The 10202-nt window shown below is 47.0% G+C and overlaps 1 protein-coding gene across 1 annotated transcript in view; it reads right to left on the minus strand.

Moving 5' to 3' along the window:
- Positions 1 to 10202, minus strand: part of SNAP25 (synaptosome associated protein 25kDa) — a gene marked incomplete in the record, with an annotated part of 36600 nt that overhangs the window by 18074 nt on the left and 8324 nt on the right. The window contains 1 exon segment of the mRNA XM_015427420.1: positions 5784 to 5832. Coding sequence (XP_015282906.1) covers positions 5784 to 5832 — 49 coding nt within the window.

The raw sequence follows: 10202 nt of genomic DNA on the forward strand, positions 1-10202 counted from the left end.
ACATATGTTAAGATGTGTGTATTTAAGCATAATTTTACACTGTTCTCGATTTGACTGTTAACCTTTTGTCTAAAAACAATAAAAATCTTTTTTTTTAAAAAAAAGTCTGCTTTATACATAGTTTTTAAGCCGTTTATGTCCGTTCAGCTTAAGGAAGGCAGAACCGACTGCACATTGCCCTGTAATGTGAAGTGAAATGTTCAAGGATCGCCAAGGAGTTCATCACACACCCCTTGCATTACCCACATGCAAGTTGTGCGCCTTCTCTACTGTGAATACAGACATGGAATGCTCTGAAGACTGAACGAGCTATCAAAACGCTAAGTATTGCTATTACTGTTTTTTTTAAATGTCTGGAAAACATTCTGCAGTATGGATTGGTTTTACTTCTGACTGAAGCAGTCAGTGGGAATCGCCGAAATGGCACTGCAGAACAGTGAGGCAGGGACAAATACATTTTTGAGTCATGTACTGGAGCAGCAAAATGGAAATTGTTTCTTTTGTCAGAGGAAATTAAGAACATAAAGGTTAAGACAATCTGAATGTGTAGGCCCAATAATTCTGTTAGTCAAATTAAAAGCATTAAATATTGACAGACATACAAAATTGCAGCAAACAGAAGTATCAGTCTGGAATAATATTAATGCAGCTGAAAGGGAAACGTTAAAAATTGTGCTCAGAAGGATCTTATTTTTAAACCTGAAGAAAAGAAGAAGATGAAGAGATTGGATTTATGCCCCCCGCCCTTCACTCAGAGTCTCAGAGCAGCTTACAAACTCCTTTCCCTTCCCTCCCCACAACAGACACCCTGTGAGGTAGGTGGGGCTGAGAGAGCTCCGGCAGAAACAGCTCTTTTTCAAGTGGGGAATCAAACCTGGTTCTCCCAAATTAGAGTCCGTGCACTTAACCACTACACCAAACTGGTAGTAGGTAAGGGTGTGTGTGGTTGTGATATGTGGGATAGGAAAGACTACGTTAAGGAAGCATACAGGCAACTCACCAACAGTGCCCAATACAGAGAAGTTGCTGAGGATCGTATTATTAAGATTAAGAGAGAAATCACCAGTATCTTAGATGAGGGCCTACGTGAAGGCTTTGCGTCAAGATCTGTGTCAATTTCTCCAGGAAACTGAGAGCAGAACTCCACAATTTTATCTCTTGCCCAAAATAAAGGTGTGGTTACAGTACCTGGAAGACCTATTGTCTCAGGATGTGGTTGCAGTCTTGGACCTCTTGCTATGCAACTTGGATAAATTTTTGAAACCATTAATTCCAAGAATTGACTCATATTTGAAGGATACAGTGGATTCCATAGGTCACATTAATAGGATACAATTAGAACTGGAGGATATAATTTTTGTTATATTTAATGGGTTTTTAAAAATTTGACTAACATAATTATTGGGCTTACACATTCAGATCTTCTTAACCTTTAGGTTTTTAATTTGATTAAACAAAGTTTGAGTCCAGTGGCACCTTTAAGATCAACCAAGTTTGGGGGTCTACGGCGCAACGATGGCGGACGCCTTTCCCGAGGCTCGGGGAGGGCGCTCCACACAGCAGCGGAGGGGAGGGGTGCTGCTGGATCGGCACCTCCACGGGGGGTCGGGGAGGCCCCCCAGGCCATAGGGCTTTTGAGGGTGAGCCTCTTTTTCTGCTATCTGCAGGGGAATTGAGGCTGCCCTCCGCCCTGACGGTCCTCTCCGCTGTCTGCGTCCTCTTAGTGAGGCACAAGATGTGCCGACCCAGCCAAGCGCAGGAGATCTGGCGAAGGAGCGATTACGAGCGTGGTTAAGAAACAATGAACTGTGAGTTAAAATGAGCGAACTGTAAACAGAAACATAAATCCCCCCCTCCAAAACCTTTGGAGCGATTGGAATCCTGCTGAGAGGGACGCCTCTCGGACGCATTTGCATAAGCAGAGGAAGGAGGGGAGAGAGAGAGAGAGAATTGTAAATGGACACTTTGAAGCAAAAATCCCCCCAAAAAACCTCTTGAGTGACTGGAATCGTGCTGAGAGAGGGAGACCTCTCTGATGCATTTAGATAAGCAGAGGAGGGAGGGGGGAGAGAGAGAAAGAGACAATTGTAAACGGATACTTGGAAGCAAAAAGCTGTGGGAGATATCCATGAGTATTTAAGCAACTAAACAGCGTGTAGGCGATTTTCAGAGCCAGGGAGAAAACTATTTTATATTGGAATTAAAGTGTAAAAATGGTGGACACTCCAAAAAAGTCAGCGAAAACAACTCCGAGAAGAAGGGAAGTGAAAGTTATAGAACTCATAGCAGAAGCCATCAAGCTGATTCTTGAGCAACTTGTTGGTATTAACCATCAGCTTGCCAAGATAAACCAACAACTCGTGTCCCGGCAGCTGCAGTTGGCAACATTAGCAGAAAAGATGGAACAGAGGGCTGTCAAAGCAAAAGAGGTGGACACTAAAACTAACAGCAATCTCAAAAAGACAAGGAGGGAAAGCATGAGAGAAACAGAAAAGATTTACAAGGACTTAACTCCTTCCCGGCAGATGTTTTTAGAAAGTGTCGTCTTAAATTCGGCTGATAGAAAAGAACTTGAACCTGACCTCAAGATCAAGAAGCCTGTGAGATGCCACTGGGCCCCGAGGATGAGACCAAGAAGGAAGAGGCTTAAGATTGGCGGTGTTATCACTTTGGAGACGGAGGAGGGTTGCAGAATTTCGAGTGAACGTCTAAGAAGCCATCAAGACTTTAGAGAGAATTAGCATAGATATAAAGGCGGAAGGACTCTGAAAATTGCCCTTACGAAGAGAGCTGGAGGAGATGCTCTGGAAATCTTCTCATAACAAGTAATAAACTAACACATAAGCTTAAAAAGACAGGATCTCACAAAGTATATTGTTTCTTAACAGTTTTTTTCATTACTAACTGCAGTCTAACAGGGTAATGATCTCCTACTCTTGGGTTTTTAGTTTAGTGTGGGTTACTTTTCTTTCTCCTTAGTTGTAGTTCCCCTTCCCTTCTTTTCTTTGTAGTTTATGTAGTATTATAAAAAATAAAAAATCCCCCTGGGGGTCTTAAAAAAAAGATCAACCAAGTTTAATACCCGGAATTAAACATTGTTGACCTTAAAGGTGCCCAGTCTGGACTCAAACTTTGTTCTGTTGCTTCAAGGCAACATGGTGACCCCACCTAGGGTTGCCAAGTCTTCGCTGTATGTATAGCGGGGGACTCCAGTGCCGCTCCGGGAGTTCGTGCGCGCGCCTCAACCACATCACCCGGACGTGATGCAACCACGTTGGGCACGCCGGGGGTGGGGCCACAATCATCCGAGGGAAAACCATAAAGTTTTCCCTTGGATGACCACGGCCCCGCCCTCAACGCGCCCGACGCGACTGCGTCACTTCCGGGTGACATGCTGACGCCGGGCACGTTGCGTGCTTTGGGGGTGGGGTTCCCCCCGAGGCTCGATCCACCGCCGGCGGGTAATGGGCCTCTCGGGTGGGATTTTCCCCGCCCCCGGGGGGACTTGGCAAGCTTAACCCCACCTGAATCTTAATCCAATTCAGTTGGGGTTAGGGTTGCCATCCTGCTGATGGGGATATGCCCACTTTTGGGGGGCTCAATCCCCTGCTGCTCAGCTGACCAGCAGGGGGAGCCCTGTGCCCAAGCAGCCCCATCCGTGCCGACGTGCCCGGCGCAATGTCATCGTCTGGGGGTGACACCATCGCACAGGGCACGTTGTTGTTGGGGGGGGCATTCTAGCATCTGAGGGGGGGGAAACTAACCATATAGTTTCCCTTCAAATGCTAGAGCGTCCCCCCCTCCCCCACAACATGCTCTGCATGATGACGTCATCTCTGTGTGTGCGTGCCAAAGACTCCAGGACAGTGGGCTGGAGCCCCCCGCCAGCAACAGGGAGGGACCTGGCAACCCTCGTTGGGGTTAAGCTCCCCCCTTTCCATTATCAGAGGAAATGCCATTGTCCTACTAGGCAAAGAGTGTGACATGGCTTCACCCTGTCTACTTTAAAGTGCAATGTAGTGAGAGGACACCTCTGATCCACATGCCACATTTGCCGTTTCCCATTTTTGACAAGCAGAAAGCAAGTCTTGGACACAGAAAGTTCCGTATAAGACAGCAGAGGTGGGGACCAGTGCTCCCTCTAAGCTGTGGAGTCTTGTGAGCAGAAATTCTACTTTGTGAGCTCCTGGCATTCAAGTTGTGAGCAAGCGATTTGGCTACTGCATAAATTAGTTTACTCTGGAGCCATCATTCCTGAGTTAAGATGAAAATGTGTGAGCTGGAGGCTAAAAAACTGTGAGCTAGCTCACACTAACTCAGCCTCGAGGGAACACTGGTGGGGCCCCCAAGTTGGCCCTCATCTATGTCCTGTCTGGACTCTGGAAGTTGACTCTTCGTCTGCTGGTGGCTTGAATGTGCAATGGTAGACTGCCGGTATACTTCAACCTTTATAAAATGGCTTATAGGGCACATCGGTATTGGCCAAGATGTGAGAAGATGCAGTTTTTTACTTCTCATTCATTACAAAATGAAGAGCTGGTTTTTATACCCCCGCTTTTCTGTACCTGAAGGAGTCTCAAGGCGGCCAACGATTGCCTTCCCTTCCTCTCCCCAGAGCAGAACAAAGTTTGAGTCCAGTGGCACCTTTAAGACCAACAAAGTTGATCTTCAAGGTGCCACTGAACTTTGTTCTACCACTTCAGACCAACACAGCCCACCTGGATCTATCTCCTTACAACAGAGAACTTGTGGGGCAGGTGGGGCTGAGAGAGGTCTGGGAGAACCGTGACTGGCTCTGGGTCACCCAGCAGGCTTTGTGGGGGGGGAGTGGGGAATCAACCAGAACCTCTAAATTATGAGATTTTTCTATCCGTATTTTTAAACGTTTCAGGGACTGTACAAACAGAAGCAGCATTGGGTCCCAAAAAGAATGTCTCTTAGTGTTTCTTTGTGTTTTAATCCTAAACACAGGTAGTTTGAAGCTGCTTCACATGTCACATACATTGTGTGTAGAAAGCATTAGCATGCATGAAAAACCATGCAAACTGCATGTAGTCATGTCTGACCACTGCCCATGCATCTATTTTGGTGCATGGACATGCACCAGGGCACTGTGATTGACTTTGGCATCACCAGATGTACCATGTCAAATGTTCTGTGTGCAGCTTTGGCATCTGATTGAGACAAGAGACTTTTCTGTGTAGGGCATTTGTAACATTTGAAGCGGTCCTTAGTTTTCTGGATTTGAATGGAACATTCAAGAAAACACAGTTTGGGTTCTCCAACATCCAGGCTGCAATCACCAAAACGTTAATTCTGCCTTTTATCTATGTTGGAACAATTTGGTTCACAGTACATTAAATAATCCCCATTCATTTCACTTGACACTGGAAAAGATTTATTTTTAGGTTTCCATTACTAATAATCAGATTTATATTTTACACTAACTCATACAAACACTCTGCGACATGTCTGTCTGTGGGAGTCTCTTTGAACAGATAATTTATATGTGGCCAACTTGGAAGCCAGCCGGAACTCCGTTCCTGTGCGTTCCTGCCCAAAAATAGCCCTGGTTCACAGTACATTAAATAATCCCCATTCATTTCACTTGACACTGGAAAAGATTTTTTTTTTGGCTTCCATTACTAATAATCAGATTTATATTTTACACTAACTCATACAAACACTCTGCGACATGTCTGTCTGTGGGAGTCTCTTTGAACAGATAATTTATATCGAAATGATTCTTTTTTAAAGGTTTTAGGTAAACAATCTGAACTTACCTCCTTGCTCATCCAACATAACCAAAGTCCTGATACCAGCATCTTTGCTCTACGTTCCAGTAAGAGATGCAAGATCAGCCAAAGAGACAGAGACAGAGAAAGAAAGAAATTAGTGAGAGAACAAGACGTCCTCGATATAGGAACAAAAATCAAGAAGATCAAAGACCAGTAGCTAAAGGGATAAGGGAAACCACAGGAAGCGGTCACATCGACAGTGTGAAAGAAACTGAACATTCCCCATTGCACCAATATCATTAGGTATGCATTGTGAAAGGTGGGGGTGGGGTGGGCGGGAGAGTTTTCATTAGGGAATGTTACTTCAGTCTCATCTCATGAGAAGTCACACACTGAAATCAATGAAGGAGGTGCGGGGGAGGAAGAGGAGTAGGCAGGAAGGTTTGGTAGGCAGAGACAGGGCTAGAGAAGGAAAATACAGCAAAACAGGGGGGCAGGGGCAGGAATGAAGGTAATTCTTCCCCTGCACAAACCCTCGCAGGGCATTCCGAGAGGGCCGGTCAAGAAGTGGACACTGAGAAGACGTCGGTTGTGTAATGATACAAGAGCAAAGGACGGCATTGTCCGACTCTTGGAGAAATCAGTTCCCAACAACGTTCGCTCAGAAGAATGATAAGCTTATTGAGACGTTGATAGGATACAGCCTGCCCGTTGGCTGTGTTAGAACTGAAGACAGGGGCGCGAAAGCAATAGATACATAAGGTTCAAACAGGGACCCTAAAAGGTTACGAGCCAATCACCTCCAGGTATTTCACCCGCCCAAACCAACAGCTCTGTGTTCCCACCTTGGGGACATCCCCCCAAACAGGTAGACAAAAGCTAGACAGTGTAAGCTGAGACTCAAGGCCAGTGGATGTTCCCAGGCATGCTAATCTACATTCTACATCAAAGCATCTGATTCCCCACTCCTCCACTTGCAGCTGCTGGATGACCTTGGGCAAGTCGTAGTTCTGTCAGAGCTCATCTTGAAAAAAGAGCAGTTTCTGTCAAGAGCTCTCTCAGCCCTGCCAACCTCACAGGGTGTCTGTTGTGGGGAGGGGAAAGGAAAAGGAGTTTGTAAGCCGCTCTGAGACACCTTTGGTAGTGAAGGGCGGGGTATAAATCCAATCTCCTCCTCCTCCTCTTTTTCTCCTCCTCCTCCTCCTCTTCTTCTACTACAACTACTACTAATCGGGGCAGGGTTCCTGCACACTATGATGAAGGAGGTGGCCGACAGCACAGTCCTTCCCCCGACAAGCATTTGATCAGCAGAGAGGGAGGGATTGTGGTTGTGCAGCCACAGGAGAAGCTCTTCCTAGGGGAGCGCCCTTATTTCAAAAGAAAATTTCACCCAAATGTCAACTTGCAGTTTGGGGGAAAAGAATCCCAGTTGAAATGTGATGCGACCCTCAACGAGTAGATCGTGTTTGGAAACTACCGTAACCTTTTTCTCCGTCATTTTGGGTTTTTTTCTCCCCCTCAGGCAACCTATTTAAAGACCAAGCTGGTTGATCATGAAAACACACCTTAATGTTTTTTCTTTCAAAAGGCCAAGGATTCAAATGTTTTAAGCGGAAATATTGTTTGTGCGTCATTGACAGTGCAACACTAGGCAGAGCTGTACCCTTCTAAGTCGTCGGGACACAGCGGGCTTTGAAAAGTGCCCTTCTGTTCAGAGTGGCACTGTGACACTGCGACGCATTCTTGGGCAGCATCCATAATTCCCTCATGCCAAAGATGTTTTTTTTTTTTTTTAAATTACTCCAGGAACATGATCTATTTCATGGATGATAAAAATTACAGCAAAGAACATAAGAACATCAGAACATAAGAGAAGCCCGTGTTGGATCAGGCCAATGGCCCATCCAGTCCAACACTCTGTGTCACCCTGTGGCCAAAAATACCAGGTGCTGGGTCTGCTCCTCTCTCCCACCCACTGCCAGCTTGGCCACTTCCCTGACAGAATAAACTGCCAAAACGGCTGTCTCTCCTGCTTGGCTCCTCCATGGCTGGCTGGCTACTGAGGTGGGCTAGCAGCTGTCAAACCATTCTCTTCAACCTCCTGTTGTGTGGCTGACTTTCCCCTAGGATTGCTGGCTGTTAAATTGATCTCCAGATGACAGAGATCAGTTCCCCTGGAGAAAATGGCTGCTTTGGAGGGTGGACCCTGTGGCATTACCCCCCACTGAAGGCCCTCCCCTTCCCAAACACTGCCCTCCACAGGATCCGCCCCCCCAAATCTCCAGATATTTCCCTACTCAGAGTTGGCATCCCTACTTTTGCTTTGGCCTTCTCATTTCCCCCCCTAATCATTGCTATGTTTTAATTGTTTTAACTACTGGAGTCCATGTCAAGAGATGGCAGGGGGGGAATATTTTAATCCACGCAAGAAAATGCTTGTGGAAAAGGAACATCTTTGTAAATTCTAATGGGCACACTTGAAATTCTTTGCAAAATGTTACATATAAATGTAACATCTATGTAATGTGACATATATAAAAACTCTATTCAGTTTCAGATCTGATTTTGGGCTTTTTCTCATGGTTTCCCGCCCCCCCCCCAATCGCTCGGGCCCCATAGCCCTGATTCCCACATGCATTTTTATGCCTTCAGTTCAGGTCTCCTTTTCCCCCCGGCTCTTCTGAGACCACTTTTACCTCAGGCTTTTTCTGGAAGTCTATTTTGAGTTGCCTTTTCCGTTGGGCATGGTGTTTCTGTCGGTTCCCTTTGTCCTGCCTACTCCCACCCACCTCCAGTCCACTTTTGTCGGATGGAATTGTCATCCTCGTCAAACCACTCCTGAGAGACGGCCCCGAGATTGGGCCAGGCTACCAAGGGGCTCTTGGCCAGACAGGACTTGTGCAGAAGGACCTTTGGGTCTGAGCCAGCGGGCTCCATGAGGGTTACCTGCAGGTCATGACCTCCATAGAACGTTGCGGACCAGCGCTCATGCTCGAGCAACGTACACAGGGCTGCCTCCATTTCATGAGGGAGGTGTTCTTTTTCTGAGCCACCAACGTTCTAGAGATGGAGGTCATGACCTGCAGGTAACCCTCATGGAGGCAGGACAAAGGGAACCGACAGAAACACCATGCCCAACGGAAAAGGCAACTCAAAACCGACTTCCAGAAAAAGACTGAGGTAAAAGTGGTCTCAGAAGAGCCAGGGGGAAAAGGAGGGGGGAATCAAACCCGGTGATCCCAGATCAGAGTCCACGCTCCTAACCACTACACCAAACCGGCTCTTTACCACTACACCAAACAGTTGAAGGAAATGTTGTTGGCACACTGAGGAGAATAAACCACTTCTGGGGAATGGGTACTAGTAGATTCTTGGGGAAATACTTCACAGACGCTCCATTATTATTGTTGTTGCTGCTGTTATTTCTAAAGTATATCAAATTGACTAAATGCTAGTTGAATAAAGAGCACAGTTACTTAGACCATCAACTCACGAATGCCAGACCCACCAGTGGGGGCAAGGTCCCCTGATGCCAGGCCCCACTGCCACCAATCAGCTGGCCAGCAGTGGAACTCGCCCCCCAAAATGGAGGGACACCTGACATTTCAGCAACGTGCCTATGTGACTTCAACATTACCCGGAACTGATGTAGGAAGTCATGTAGGCATGTCGCTGAAACGTCGGAGGAAACTCCCTGTCCCGGGTAAGCCCACCCCCCGTCCCCTGATGGCTGCCCAGAGAGACCTGGCGAGCTGACATCAACCCGAATCAGCTAACCTATGATATGTGTAAAACACATGGTCAAATCAGCAACAGTGACATGGTGGACGAATGCTCTTATTCTCACATAGGACTTTTCCTCCCAAGCACCTTTCCCCCCAAACAAACAGCCAGCCTTGGTTTTCCTCCACCTCACTAGAGCAAGAGGTGCTTCAGAAGACTCCAGGAGATGTACCCTTTGGTTCTGTCAGCAGCGCCAGTTGGGAAATGGCTGTCCCCCACCACGGAGAGATGCAGGGCGTGGAGCCTTGCACAAGTTTGGAGTTGGTCTCCCATGACAGCCATTTGGGGGCTGGTCTTGCCTCCCATGGCAGCCATTTTGCGGTGGCATCCATCGGCCTTTCTCAGAATAATAAAAGTGCCCTCAGGCTCAAAAAGGTTGAGGGTCCCAGTTCTAGCAAAAGCTTTCATAAGAACATAAGAGAAGCCAATGCTGGATCAGGCCAATGGCCCATCCAGTCCAACACTCTGTGTCACACAGTGGCCAGAAATACCAGGTGCCATCAGGAGGTCCACCAGTGGGGCCAGGACACCAGAAGCCCTCCCACTCTCTCCCCCCCCCAAGCACCAGTAAAACAAAGCATCACTGCCTCAGACATAAGAACATAAGAGAAGTCATGTTGAATCAGTCCAGTGGCCCACCCAGTCCAACACTCTGTGTCACACAGTGGCCAAAACCCAGGG

Source organism: Gekko japonicus, unplaced genomic scaffold (genome assembly GCF_001447785.1).
Source record: "Gekko japonicus isolate JY-2015 unplaced genomic scaffold, Gekko_japonicus_V1.1 scaffold2403, whole genome shotgun sequence".
Classification (NCBI taxonomy): Eukaryota; Metazoa; Chordata; class Lepidosauria; order Squamata; family Gekkonidae; genus Gekko; species Gekko japonicus.